This window comes from Ochotona curzoniae, unplaced genomic scaffold (assembly GCF_017591425.1).
Source record: "Ochotona curzoniae isolate NIBS_2020 unplaced genomic scaffold, NIBS_Ocur_1.0 scaffold_2476, whole genome shotgun sequence".
Lineage (NCBI taxonomy): Eukaryota > Metazoa > Chordata > Mammalia > Lagomorpha > Ochotonidae > Ochotona > Ochotona curzoniae.
In genome coordinates this window covers 13,691,283-13,706,007 of record NW_024467095.1, presented here as the reverse complement: position 1 = coordinate 13,706,007, position 14,725 = coordinate 13,691,283, and the positions used below count along the sequence as shown (strand labels likewise).

At 44.1% G+C, this 14,725-nt stretch overlaps 1 protein-coding gene across 3 annotated transcripts; it reads right to left on the bottom strand.

The window, feature by feature from the left end:
• Positions 1-231: 231 nt before the first annotated feature.
• Positions 232-11,940, bottom strand: LOC121170839 (TRPM8 channel-associated factor 2-like). 3 transcript variants are annotated; one of them, XM_041002197.1, is made up of 8 exons: positions 11,676-11,940; positions 10,127-10,782; positions 5,805-6,790; positions 5,502-5,599; positions 4,253-4,466; positions 3,708-3,947; positions 2,545-2,882; positions 232-1,110 (listed from the first exon to the last, which is right to left on the bottom strand). In XM_041002197.1, exons 2-8 carry the CDS (start codon positions 10,747-10,749, stop codon positions 862-864), a joined length of 2,748 nt encoding a protein of 915 aa, XP_040858131.1. In that variant the 5' UTR covers positions 10,750-10,782; positions 11,676-11,940; the 3' UTR covers positions 232-861. The 3 variants fall into 3 exon arrangements, with proteins under 3 accessions (XP_040858131.1, XP_040858133.1, XP_040858132.1); XM_041002199.1 differs by having other exon boundaries at positions 10,127-10,762; XM_041002198.1 differs by lacking the exon at positions 11,676-11,940 and having other exon boundaries at positions 10,127-11,202.
• Between the last annotated feature and the right edge of the window lie 2,785 nt (positions 11,941-14,725).

Genomic DNA, 14,725 nt, shown 5'->3' with positions numbered 1-14,725 from the left:
GCTTAAGTGAGGAAATGTAATGTTTGTTTTGGGAGGAAATTTTTGTGAAATTTATCTCTGGTAAAATGTTGTCTTATATTTCTAATACTTTTTTGCAAGTCATATATTTAATGACATGCTGGTTGTAGCTGCACTAATGTAAGTGATGAAGGCAAGCTTCTATATGATATGAATCTAAATGTATTTGACAGACTATGTTAAACATCAAAATAGATGAATTTATATAGATATCACAAAAGTAATTTTTTGTAAATATTTTTTTGGAGACTCAACTAAACACTTTCATACAAGGGTGGAGTGCTGACCTAAGTCTGAGTCAGTTTTCAGGCTGTCCACGCTCAACCTGATACTACAGCAGAACACTCTGGGACCAGATGAGGGCTAACAGAATTCTGTGTATGTGTTGATGTGTGGTGATGCATAAGCATGACCATGATTATCAAGCAACATTCATTCATTTATTTTGGAAAAAATACAAAAACAGAGAGCATAAGCAATTTTCCATAGAACCAAGGCTAGTCCAGGGCTCCCTCCACTTCAAGGGTATTTCATTTTGTGGAAAAAGGAACTAAAAGATTAAACTTACTTAGTACAAGATTTTGAAACATAGGCATAGACTTTTGATAGCACACATTTTTTTTTCATGTGGTTTTTGAAGGCTCCCATAGAAGCAGAAATGGTAAACAGATGTACAAGGACAAGTTCCGCACAAAGTTGTCCCTGTTTTGTTTCAGGATCTTCACTGCTGTTCTGAAGTCAGGCTAAGAAGCAGGATTCAGCATCAAGGTCATGATCTTCCCAGGCTGGTCACAATGCTGTTGTTAACAGAATGATCACTCCCCTTCTCCCTCCGATTCAAAATTAAGGAACCACCATTACACTCATAGGATTTTCCTGCCAGGGAGGCAGGTGGGCCAGACCATCAGCCACTTGCTTCTGGATGGGCCAGCCCCAGGCTTTAAAGAAAGGAACCAGATTCTTCTGCACTTTTTCAGAGAACTTCTTCATCCATAAATTCATCTTGCCAGCATTGTCTGTGGGAAGGCCTGAGAGAGTCTGATATTCAGCAAATAGTTGGGTGAATGGCTCCCACCCAAAGGCCTCCTGGAGCTACAAAGAAAGAAGGAATAGAATGAACATCTGGTTTGCTAGTGTAACTAGGACATCAATGATCATAGGCACTTCATCATAGTGATCACTTCATCATTAATTTCTTGCCTATTGCTTATCCTGGTCTCCCTATCTCCAGACCTGCTAGCTACACCACTTGGTCATAAAACTATAGGCCAAGGGCTCAAAGGAAACCAGTCTGAAAATATACCAATACCCAACAAACGTCAATTACTGTCAGTTACTATTACCTTTGGTTTTTAAGAAAAATTGCATCTTCAGGCCTTGAGTGTTTTCTTCCATATCAGAGCAGGTTCAAGGCAGACTGAGATGAGAAACTCAGACTACCTGTTATGTAACCCAAAAGCCGGGACCTCCATTTTTTTTCCAGACATGAAAATAATTATTATTTATTTTACCTCCAGCCAAAACTTCTGATTATCTGGAAGGTTACCATGTTACTCTGTGGAATAAGGCTTCTGAGGCAAAACAGGTAAGAGTCAGATATGTCAAAGTGAGAATTACTCAAATTTTAGGAGTAGTATAACTAGATGGGTTGCAGAGGACAAAGGCAAGGTAGTGGAACAATTTAAAAGCCGTCAGCGTAGAGTGACGGTAGAAAAATGAGGCCAGACTCAAAATACCCATAAGAGGAATGTCCAATAGACCTCTGATGGAAAGAAGTCATAAGGTGCCTATTTGTCCCAAGACCTAGAGTCTGACTCCAAAATGATAGTAGTCACCAGGCATGTGAGAGCGCCATAGAGAGTTGGCAAGTGGTCAACAAGAATTAGAGTTTTGGCTGAAGGAAAATCGCTAGGTGAGAAGAGCTCACAGGAGGCCTATATTAAAAAGGTGAAGCTGAGTAAATGGAGAATGCTGCAAATGCTTTAGGTTGCTGCCCATAGCCTATAAGGAGGGTGAGTGAAGGCAGGCTATGGACCCGGAAAACAGTCCAACTTGCAGCCCTGTGCTGTCAACATGTTCCTCTGATCATAAAGGGGTCTAACACTAGTTAGACTCATAAAACCAGAGTGAGGAAAAGTAACACATAACATAGCGGAACAAGGACCAACTATAGGGCATTTATTAGAGGGTCAGATACAATAGCAGTGTGTGGGAGAGTGGTGAAGTCTTTGGAATGTCTATCAGAGTGTGTGATCTTGACTCATAAGCATATTACTAATTTTCTAATAAGACTTCCCACTTCCCCCTATGTTGCCCAACCATAGGAAGCAAGTTTGGACAGATGTCGTAGTTTCCATCTTAGATGAGTATAATGTGATAAATGATCCAATCTCCCAGGTCTGCTCAGGGGTGGTGGACTCAAACTGGAGAGTGATGATGGACTTGGAGAATTTCCTGAGAGTCAAGACGCTGCCTGACCGAGGGGTTGGTGTCCCCAGCCCCACCTCCCTGAGTTTCTGCTCATACCTGCAGATATGTTTCCAGAGCGGTCCACACACTCCAGTCACCAAGGGGAGCCCCCTTTCTCAGGTGTGCTTGAATCCTCTTCTCTCGTTCGGGAGGGCTCAAAGCAGGGTGGGCCCGAGCCCTGGGGATCCCCAGCACCGTTTCATGCACGTAGACTGACCAGAGGTTGCAGGTGGCCTCAGTGGTGTGTGGGGGGAACTCCCAGCCATGCCGCTGCTGGTTGTGGCCCAGCTCGTGGATGGCTCCCCACAGACCTTTGCTTCTCATGCCTGACTCATTAAGGAGCTCCTGCACAGACTCCAAGTGGCACATGATGGGGTATCCTGAGTGCATCCAGCCTGGAGGTGCAGAAGGAAGACACAGGGTGTAAAAGCAGGTTCCACCTAAACTGAATCCATTCTGTTCCTTTCTAGAACTTTCCTTCACGATGCAGATGTATCCAATAGCCCAGATTATACACAGTGATTGGAAAGCAGATAGCTTCCTCAACTTGGACAGAGACTGACAGTCCCTGTCCCCTTCTCAGCTATTCAACCTGAGTGACACTGTTCCTCACCCTGTTCCTGAGAACGTAGATGTGTGTCACTGTGTATTCCTGATAAAACTTCCTTCTTTGTTTCCATGTTAGTTTCTCACACACGCCAAGTCTGTGACCTTGTATCTGGATTGAGATCCAGAAAGGTAACACAGTGTCTGTGTAAACCACCGCAACCCAGATTTTCACACTAGGCCAAAGATCATTGTGTCTTTTGAAAAGATGAGTGAGTCCCAGAGGTATTTCCCATATGTGGGTATTTCCCTTATGTGGGTTTCCTTACTTTCCATATTTATTTTTCCTCTAAGTAACACAAGCAATTTATAGACACCTCATAAATCTTTCCTGATTTTCATTTTTACCTCTAAGAAAGTATGTTGTTTTGTATGTTGTCTTTTCACTTATTGCCATCTATTAAGTCCTTGCACCAACTTTTTCTGGGTTACTCTACCATCCTATGAAATCTTACTGGGCAAATACAAATATCTTTCATATCACACATCATGGTCCATGCCTTTTCTGTCTTTTTACCCTGACTTTACTAATAACATTATACTTCACACATTTTTGCACATTTTAAAAGAGGTAAAGTTATATGTTAAAGGTAAATTCCGACTGGAACACCCACCAGCTGAGATCTGCACGTCAGCAACAATCCTCTCGGGTCTGCAGAAGGGGAAAGGCTGGGCCGCCAGCCTGGCTATAGCCTGCAGCATCTCATCCCAGAGGCGGAGCAGGGGCTCGGGGTCCTTCAGGGCCTGCAGCTCTGCAGTCGGCACTGTCAGGATGATGTTGTCTGTGGCCAACTCTCCCCAGGGAGCCGGGTTCCCCTGCAGACAGCGTCTCCACTCATCCTTGGATGTTTTACCTGGGAATACATATATATCCCATGGAACCTGCCACCCACTTCTTCATTTTCCCTTGAACTCAAAAATCAGACTTGAACTCCCCCAGACACAAACTGTTATCAAGAGCACCTCCAGCTCTGAAGCACTTTCACTCCATCTCTCTGTTCTACCTTGTTCCCCATCTCTTTACTCCACATGCAGCTACACCTTTGACAGTTCTTCCTCCTTCTCTCCACTGTACTTCTTTGCCTTCCCCTTATAGCTATCAGCCAACAATCACTAAAGCATCCACAGCTCGCTCTCCCCCAACAATCTACAGACTTACCCAGCTTGTAGTATGGGGCAGGCACTGCTCTACTGACGGTCAAAGACACGGGGCCAAGGTTGCTACCCTTAGGCACGATGACATAAAGAAGGCCGCCCCAGAGGCAGGAGACTGATCTCTTGGTCCTATCCATACAGCATCGGTGGGTCACCACAGGGGCTCGAAACAGCTTTTTGGCATTGGTCAGGTTATCAGTATGACAACCAATTTGTACCTGGCAAGGTAATTTCAGCATAAGTGAGAGAAATGGAAGTACTTGTGATGTGGGTGGGAAGGTGTTATACATGGAGAGGATTAGACAGACATGCCCCTGGAACTAAAGCTTCCCATTCCTATGAGCTCTGCTTGGATGCCCATGGAATTTTAACACCCCAAAGTCATGAAAGCTAAAAAATACAAATGATAAATTTTCCAGTGAGTCATACAGTTGCTCCATTGAATCCCATCAGGCTTAAATTTTAGAGACCAGCAATAAGCTCAAGGTTAGGACTGAAATCCTGGGCTTCTTACATGTAGAATCCTGGGTGCTTATACCAGTTCCTGCATCTGTGTGCTCCTTCTGACACAGAGAGCAGACTGAGGGATTTTGTTCTGCTTTTTCTGCATAGATAGAGGGTCTGCCATGAAGCAGCAGGATCCAGCCTGAGGACACAGGAACACCCTGCTCTCTCTCCCAATTTGAGGACAACTCCCCTTTCTGGTAGATGAATGGAAACTAATTTGTCTGGATTCCTGGAGTTGTTTTTCTTAGGTTTTGATGATGGCAAATTCCAGAAAAGATGCTGACACCAAAAGATACTCTAACTGGGTTGGGGAATGACCTTCAGTGTTAAGGAGGCAGGTCACACTTAAATTCAGCTGGTGTGTTCTATTTTCTCAATGAAGATTAGACACTCTTTTCAAGTGTCAGAAAAGAGGTAAAACTCAGAGAGGCCTTGTGCTGTCAGGAGAACAGAGATCTGGTAGGAAATAAAAGCTTCTTCTCACATGTGTTTTTCAACTTCCCTGTGGGTAGATACAAATGACCACATGTGAAAATCTTAGCGCTTAGGGTGAGGACAGGATCTGATATTAGTAACTCAATCAGGCTCCCTGAAAATTATCTGCATCATCTGTAAAATCTGTCCTAGGAAGAAGTATTTTTCCTTATGCTCCCGGTGGCTTTGTTGCAAGTTGGAATACGACGGTGGGTGAGAATGAAGTAGCGCTGAGTTTTGCAGAGATGTCGCTGCAGATGTTGTAACCTTACCTTCAGGCCAGCAGAGGCAGCAACTTCAGACAGCGAGACTTCCGCATTTTGTGCTTCAAGGAGGTACAGCCCAGTACTCTGCCATGAATCACTATTGCCTAAGAAAACAGAGGAGGCCAGATTCTTTGTTCCGACATCATTCCATCTCGTTTCCTGTGTACCCCAACCTTCCCATGCTTCTTGGACTCTCTGTAAGCAGATCTCCAAGTCCCATTTTCTAAGGTACCAGCCAGATTCTGCATGTGCCATCCAACCCCATCTTCCTTTGAGGATCAGCTGGGCATATCTCTACTAATCCCATACCTGGGTTGGTTCCATTGATCTCCACAGTGATGGGGTATTCCGAGGGTTGTAGCCTTGAGGAGCAAGTGCCAAGCTTCTGGGCCAAGTGGGAACAGTCAGTACCAGAGTGTGCCAGCCCTGTGGCCAGACAGAGCATTGTGGCTTCACAGGAGCCACTAGCAACTGGATTTTTCTTGCTCACAGCTGGGAGGCCTGAGCGATTCAACATCTTCTTCAGGAGCCGGTGCAAAGATGCATAAGCAGGGACACCCTCAGCAGGAATCTGTAGGAAGGCTGCACTGTCTACTCCCAACTTAGTTAGGAAGCTCTTCTCTAGGTTCCTGTCCCCATGGTCCAATGCAACCTGAAATTCAGACAACATCTTTCGGAAATGATAGCTCCTCATTTCTGGACTTGGGATGGGAAAACAGCCAGGGCTGAGAGACTGAGCCAGGATGCTGAGGCCAAAGCAGTTGAGGATGACATTACCGGGAAAACTGGCTAAAGCAGATTGACCTGAGTTCTGGGAAGCCCACCACCAAGCCTGGCCCCCAGTTAGCAAACCTCCACCCTCAGCCACAAACTCCTGCAGCTTCTTAGCTTCCTTGTCATTGTAAACCGCACAGCAGTAGACACTCATATCCCTAGTTGGATGGGGCTCCAAGATGCATTCCAAACTACGCTCTGACAGTAGTGGACACAGATTTTTTAGCCTTGGGTTTACCCCAATTTTGCCTGTGTGGTCTTGGGCCAGCCAGCCAACAGCATTGATCAGAAAGGGCCCCAACTTGGGAGCACAGAGCATACTCTCATGAGCAGCCAGGACAACCCGGCCACGGCCATAGTGAGCAGCAGCTAGGAAACAGCCAAGAGAGTCATTGAGTCCCAAAGGGAAAGCCAGGGCCCCATGCACAAGCAGCTGGGAGGGGACTCCCCCGGTCCTGATGTCTAGTTCTGAGATTCCTTCCAGAAGCTGCTGCTGGTCCTTCTTGAAATCCTCCCCACACCTGGAAAAGACATGGGGGACAAGCAGGCTACAGTCACTTAAGAAGCGTGGAAATCACTCACTAGACAGAAAAATCTGTGTGCAGGTAAAAAGACGCCATGCATCACTCAGTCTTCTCATTCTTACATAGGTCTTGGATGCCAGCACATAATATCACTTATTTTATCACATCAAACGGATATGCTTTTATCTTTTTACAGCTAATGGCACATCTCCATTTGATTGATTGTTTGATCTTCCTCAGTGATATCAAAACAATAGCACTAGTCATACATTTATTGAAATACGGTAAAAGCAGATGGTGTCCTTATTTGCATATTTAAGAACTCACATTCTCAAAAGTAAAACTTTCAGGATTTCTCCCCATTTAGTCAAGGAAGTATTAAATACCTGGCTTGACTGTCATATCTTATAAAATAATCAAATATGTAAGAGATTTAGGTTGGAAAAATTCATTTTTTAGGCCTGAGGAAAGTAGTTCTGCATGTCAATCTCTCAGAGCTAATTTTACGCAAGCAGGGAGTGAAAACTTTAAGTTGCATTTTCTACAGGTTACACATGAGAACACACACCAGTAAATCATAATGCATATCAGCATTGATTAGAACTTTTAAATTTTTTTCATTTTCTTTAAAAGGCAGGACAAAGATGAAGAAATTTTCCATTCAAACACACAGGCTTATAAAGCTTTTTACATACCACTTAATGTGAGCAACAAATTCACTATTTCTTTCCATTTCTTTTGGTCTTTTTAAATTTTTTAAACACTTTCCTTCAGTTTTCAAAGTAAATATGATTATTTTGTTAAATTTATTCTTGGTTCTCTGGTACACAGAATTATATTAATTATTCATTTAATTATTGGATTGTACATTGCTATAAAATAGAAACCAATCGATTTTCCTGCATCAAGTCACACATCCTGCAGTTGAACTGAACTCATTAATTTAATTTTAATATTTTTTATTTTGACTTTTTTATGATACAGTTCCATACGTTCTTGGATTTCCCCCTCTCTCCTCCCTAAATGTCCTCCCCACACGGATTCCCCCCTATATTATTACAATAGAATAGCCTTTCAAATGGTCAAATGGTAATGAATCCACAGAATGCTTTTAATTTTAAGAATCGTTTTTTTCCCACTGAGTTGTAGTAACTCTAAATCTCAAATAATAAAAGTTTGGTTAAATAAATAATGGTCACCTAAAAATAATAAACTACATAGTTCTTAAAATGATTATTTGGTTTTTTGAAAACATTAAATGGGAAAATTTTTAAAAATTAGATTCCAAGATAATGGATAGGAGTCAACTTTCGCACACATACAAAAAGTCAGAACACCAGACACAGAAACAGGATTTAATATACTTAGTAAAATGTATTCAATGCTCATGTTGCCTAGTGAAATTAGAGGCAATATAAATCTCTTTATAAAACTTCATTGTCTGAATTTTTAATATCAATATCTATTTTATAACATACTATTTTTAGAAAATAAACATAGCTTACTTACATATCATTGTAGTAGCAAGACAAGAGTGACAAAGTGCTGATTGTGAAAGTGGTTTGCCCCTAATTTCTTTTCAGTCAGAAAATGAAGCAGTGTCACATCCTAACTCACTCGCCCCATTTTCAAGCTAGCTGGCAAATGCCATTAGGATTCAGCTGGGTTTGCTTCTGGCTCTGTTTTATCTTTTGAGACTTAAAACTCATTTTGGAGGATAGAAAATTAAGTTACAAGACCTAACAATAAGGAAAACATAGGGCCATGTATCTCAATTCTTTTTCCTTACTCTGTGCTCAGCCCATCAGCCAAGTATGTTGGGTCCTACCTTTAAAATATATATCCAGAATGGAATCTCTTTCCAGTCAGTGGCTTCACTGCGATCAATGTAGTTGGGTTACCCTCTCACATAGCACACTTCAGTGGTCTCTGGCTTTGCACATCACCACCCACCATCTGTTCTCCATGGTGAGTAATAGTTGTAAGTCTCATCATACCATTTCTCTCTGAGCCTCTCAATTCTCTGCACACAATCCAAAATATCTTCCCATCTCATTGCAAATCGGATCTAAAATTCTACCCGTGGATAACTAGTTCTAAAATGATCTCACTTCATTCAGCCGTAGTCCTCTTTCACTCAGCTCCAATCCTCCCAGCTCACTGGATGTTCCTGAACTGAACCACTCCAGTCTGTTTCAGGTTTTCACCTGTGCTCCGTGTTCAACAGGGAATCGTATTCTCATAGAGGCCCGCATGGCTCGTGCCTTCTCTTCCTACAGGTCTGTTTTCAACTGTCACCTACCTGAGAAACCCTCCAAATTGGCCATTTGTTTGCACTCATATGTATTCTCCACTGTTCTTGGTCATCCTATGTTGCAGGGAGTTGTATTTTCTGGGGTTCCATCATGCCTTGGGTCATGATGGTTTTATCTCATAAGAGCTAGAGATTGAAGATGGAAGGAAGAATGGAAAGAAGAAGGAAGAAAAGGAGGGAGGGAGGAAAGGCGGAAGGGAGGAAGGGAAGGAGGAAGGGAGGGAGAGAGGGAGGGAGGGAGAGAGGGAGGGAGGAAGGGGAAGGAAGGAAGGGATATGTTTCTCTTGAGGCTATGTCTCTAGTAACCACAATGTGTTCTCCAAGACTCCATCTCCCACCAGCTCCCATCTATAGTTGCAACTCTTGCTGGCATGGCTCCACTTTGCCATAGCATCTATGCTCCAATAATGTAACACCATTTCCCTCTGTGGGTTCTGCCAACACCTGGGTTACTTCAGGTGGGCTTTCTGCATTCTATCACCTGTTACGAATATTCAGTTCCCTGTACCAATATCAACATATCCAGATTCAGCCTGAAGCTCCTAAATGAAATAGCCTTGACTTCCTTCCTCGTAATGGTACCCATGCACTGTTTTACTCACATTTTCCTATACCAATAGCTAATGAAGTCTATTTGATTCCTCAGTTGCCTGGATCTCCCCTGGAATATAGTCTCATGATAGTATTATTTAGTTTGATTTCCATTGGAACCCCAGTGTCCACATCAGGGCCTTGGTTCTTTCATTCAGTCAGACACGGATAAGCATGCCTTCTATTTCAGGTACCAGGCAGAGAGACAGAGTAGTCAGTAGGAGAATACTAGTGATTACTGTTTTGGCCATAAGAGGGAGTGACCATGACAGCTCCTCTTTGGTCTTGATGCATTTTAACTATCTTGTGTTTGATATGAAGTCACACACTGAATACAAATAAGGAATCACTGGAGTTCATTCAGGAATGGACCCGACTCTTGCTTAATCTCGTATTTGTGTGGGTGTGGGGGAGAGACCAGCACTCACCTGACACAGAGTGGGATCTTGGGCACCTTCTTAGATACTTTGAAGCGGTTACAGTCTCCGTAGATGTCAGTGAAGTACACTCCAGCTACGCTTGTCACTTGGTTCCCAGGGAACTTGAATAGCATCCTATCACGGCCATGCTGACTGGCCCAGTACCAGGCCTGGCCCCCGATGAGCACACCCCCTCCTCGCTTCACAAACTGGATCAACTTCTCAGCCATGCTGTCATTGTAGGCATTGATGCAGTAAACCCCCAGGGACTCTCCGGGTTCCAACCCAACCTGAGCCTCAACCCCAGAGTGCTGCAAGATTTTTGCCAGTGATTCCACAGAGGGGTTCACTTCAACAGGGGCCCCCAAGAAGGGGCACAACCAGTGTACTGCATTGACAAGAAACGGTGCCAAGGGAGGGTGCATCAGGTATGCCTCGTGGGCCACCACCACAAGGCGGCCTTGGCCATAGGAGGAGGCAGCGATGAGCACCTGGCCCTTGCCATTTACCATCACCGGGAAGGCGGCTTCTCCAATAAGAAGAAGTTCACTGGGCACTGGGCCTGTGGGCAAATCCCAGTTTGTCACTCCATTCATGAGGGCTTCAAAAGCAGCAGCAGGAGTGGTTGCCATGGTTTACTGGCTGCTGCAGAGAAAGCAGAGACTCTGTGGGTCAGAACAGATGGGGAAAAATGAAACAAATAAGAAAACAACGAAACGTCCGCACCCCAAAAATACTACTGAGTCCGCCCTGTGTGCTACATACTGCTCTAGCACTGGGGGTACAGCAAGTAATCAAACACAGTCTCCACTTTCAGAAAAATATTTTAGAAGAGGAAAGGCAACGAATGAATAAACGGTATACTTAGTGGCCGCTGTGATAAAAACAGAACATGGCGTTGTGACAGGAATTGACTGAGAGGGTGTTATAGACCCCAGAAACGTCCACTGTGAGACACTGGTCTTGAAACTGACACCAGAAACGCGTTGGGGAAGTAGGATTCCAACAGAGAATTGCCAGCGTGGCTGGAAAGGCGCGGGCTGAACACTCCTGTATTTCAGAATGCGGAATCTTTTTCTTCCCTCCCTCGCATTTCCCTCTTTCACAAATATGTCTTAGGAAACCTGTATTCACGTTAACAGCGTAAGAGTGGAAAAAAAGCAGGGAAAGATCAAGAAAGTGAGTTCACGGTGCTTCTAACTACTCTGAGAAGACAGCAAAGTTGTTTCCTTCTAGGAAATCCCTCGCTTTCCAAAAATAATAAGAGTAAATAAAACATTCGGATGCGTAATGGGTCTCCAGACGCCCGGTCCGGCCACTCCAAAATGCGCATGCGCAGTCCCCCCACCGGCGCCACGTCTTTGTCAAATCCAGAAAGGAGGACAGAAACGTATTTTGAGACCAAGAGCAAATAGCCCTAAACCTGGGCATTGAGACGGAACAAAGGCCCAGACTTAGTAAGAGACGCGACACTCTGTTGGTAATGGCCGGGACCCAGTGCACCCCAGGGTCCTCGGTCACCTCCCTGACCAAGGACGCACCCGACGGGAACGCTTACCCTTGGGGATCGGGGACCCTGGAAAGCCGCTCTGCCGACGCGCAGCCACTCGGTCCGGAAAGTCGGTTAGTGTCGGGAGGCGGAGCGCCCGGCCAGGAGCCACCGCCCCGGGATCCCGCCCGCTTGCCCAGGTCTGCGCCACCTGGGGCGGTGTGGCGAGCTGGCTGCGCGCCCGGCAGGTGCGCAATCCTGCCCTGCCCGGAGTGGGCATCCATGGGTCTGCGAGGGTGTGTGGCTTCCAAATCGTCTCCAGAGCGAGCTCTGCAATGTGGATGTGGCGCTTGGCTTTGGGTAAAGCAAACCAAAGGAAATCATTTTCGGAGTAAACAACCTCGCAGTAGAAGTTTCTGCGTCACCAGGCTGAGGGTCACTGCGTCCATATGCTGCCCTCTGCTGCTCATTGCGGAGCCTTACAGAGGTCGTCAGCCGGGCAGGCCACTGAGCTCTTAGGGGAGAGAACCCTCACTTTTCCATCTGGGAGTATACATAGAAATCTTACCCCGCGAAATTCTTGCTAGGAAGGAAAGAAATAATAATAATAAGCTAAAGTTTTCACGTGGTTATTGCTTGAATTGCTACCTAAACAGAGGAGGCCGCGAGGTAAAAGACCAAGTTGGAACGCTACTAGGGGATTTGCCACAAAACTGCTTTTTCACAGCTTTCCGTGGCAGAAACACGCTTTTCACGGCGATGGTGTTTTTGCTTTGTTTGTGTGTGTCAGAGATGAGAGAGGGGAGAAAGATGCTGTGACATGAGAAAGAGTATGGAAACACGACCTGAGGTGTCTTTTTCCCAGACTCCACTGGCTGTACTCACAGGTGTCAAACATCCCCTGCTGGATGAAATTGTTAGACGTCTGTATTTTTAAGTAAGGCGTGCTGTTAAGCAAGGATATCTCTGTTTAAAAGCTGTCGTTTTTCCTCTCAAATACCTCCTTTGAATTTTCACTCATTCTCTATCTTTGGTCGTGGGAGAAAATGCAAGCCTCCAGTTTGCCAGAGCCATTGTCTTCACTCAGATCCCAAAGCCAGTATTTATAAAACTGCTTCCATCTCCTCTGGAACTTGCTGTCCTATCACCCTTCTTTTTAAATACACATGTAGTCTTCAGATCTCTTTCCTGGGTTAAAGATATAGTTAAACTGCCAGTGCACAGAGGCTGCTTCTCCCCTCAACTTTATTTTCTGCCCTGCCTTGGACAATTCCTTCCATTATGTTTCGGTTTCTCTCTCTTTGCTTTTCAAATATTAATTTCTTTGACATTAAACCATCTAGAGTAGCTCCAGAAGGAAAATTAGACTTTAGTCCAAGGGAGATCGTTTCCCACTGTGGCTGTTCCCCTTGCAATTCAGATGTGCAAACTGCATGAGTAATAACGCCCATGTGTATACATACACATAAACACACATATAAACCCGTAGTTTCCCCTTTGTCCCAGCATTCTCACTCTTACAGCCTCACTTTTGACATGGAAGTATGGATGGTGATCATTTTAAAACGTATTCATTGAAAAATATCTTAAACAGAAAGTAAACTTAAAATTGCCTAACCTTAAAAATATTGCCTAACCTTATTGGTGATCTTTTAGTGATCAATGAAACTCCAACTATTAAAGAGAATCAAGTAAATCCATAAGTAAACTGCTTAAACTCTGAGTTTTTAATACACAATGGTTAGTGTGTATAACAAAAGAAAGTTGTTAACATAGGAAAGCGTTATCTAAAAGATAAATATCTTTTAGAGCACAAACATTGTGGTTTTATTCATGAGAATTATAAAGCAGATATTATTACAGTTTATTTAAGTCACTTTGCTGGGTGACAGGTACCACAAAGTCACATTGTTATCATCTGCCTCACTTTCTACAAGACACAGCTGTTCTTTGCAGGCATGCTCATTCAGTGGCTTTTCCTACACTGCCAACAGCAAGAACATGTGGCTTTCACCAACACCAATTTCCTGCGGTGGGAAACATAAAATAATCCCAAGGAATCGCCACAAAGCAAAGGGCAACTGTGTCTTTAAACTCTTTTCCCCAGAAATGTCTTCATTTTGATTCCCTGTCAGCCACCAGCATGCTGACCACCAGAGACCAGAACTTTCCTCTCAGGACCACCTTGGCCTCTGTTTTTAATGTTCCGACTGAGTCCAGCTGGGTCAAGCTGGAGCATGAAATCAACGTTTGCAAGACTAGTTGGGGAGCAGAAGGGAACGTAGCAGCACAAGGACTGAGTGCAGATGTCACCAGCTGGGGTTGGGTCGGCTGGAATCGACGCCCAGGCTGCCTTAGGGCTGCCCCTGAGAGCACTGCCACGCTCCTTATTATTGTTGTTGTTGTTATTTTTGTTCCCACAAATAAGAGAGAACATCGGTATTTGTTGGTCTGTGTCTGGCTTATTTTTTTCAGCTTGGTGTCTCCTAGATCTAACTATTTTGCTGGAAATGGATAGCTTATAAACATCAGTGTGTGTGTGTGTGTGTGTGTGTGTGTGTGTGTGTGTGTGTGTGTGTGTGATAAGCATGGAAATGCATTAATGTCTAAGTCTTTCAGAAGAACTTAGTAACCATGGTTACCGTAACTTAATGGTATTTAGGAATGTAGAGGAGCAGTTTTCTTTCTTCATTTTTATAGCTCTTAACCAAATTATTTGTATCATTAAAAAAAAACATTAGAAACAAATGCATGCTTACATATTCCTTAGGATAAATGGTAGTGTTCAGTTTGGATACGTTGAGAGCCATTCAATGTGAGGTGAAGTACATTGAGCTCTTAAATTTCACACCCAAAGAAAGTTGGCCTTTTGGAACTGCAATGGGAAATGAACAGCTGAAGGAATGAGTCAATAATGCTCTATGTCAAAGGCAGATCTCACTGTACTTTGTGCTTGAATTCTAGGGCTTTATCCAGTCCTTACCCACATCAACCCCACACTGTTATGCCCAGGTGCTGCTGTTGTTCTAACAAGAGTCTTGACACTATTGTGGTGTTTCTGTAATAGAAGAAAAAAACATTGAATAGAAAGAAACCTGGTCTTGCAAGGATGCTTCCTG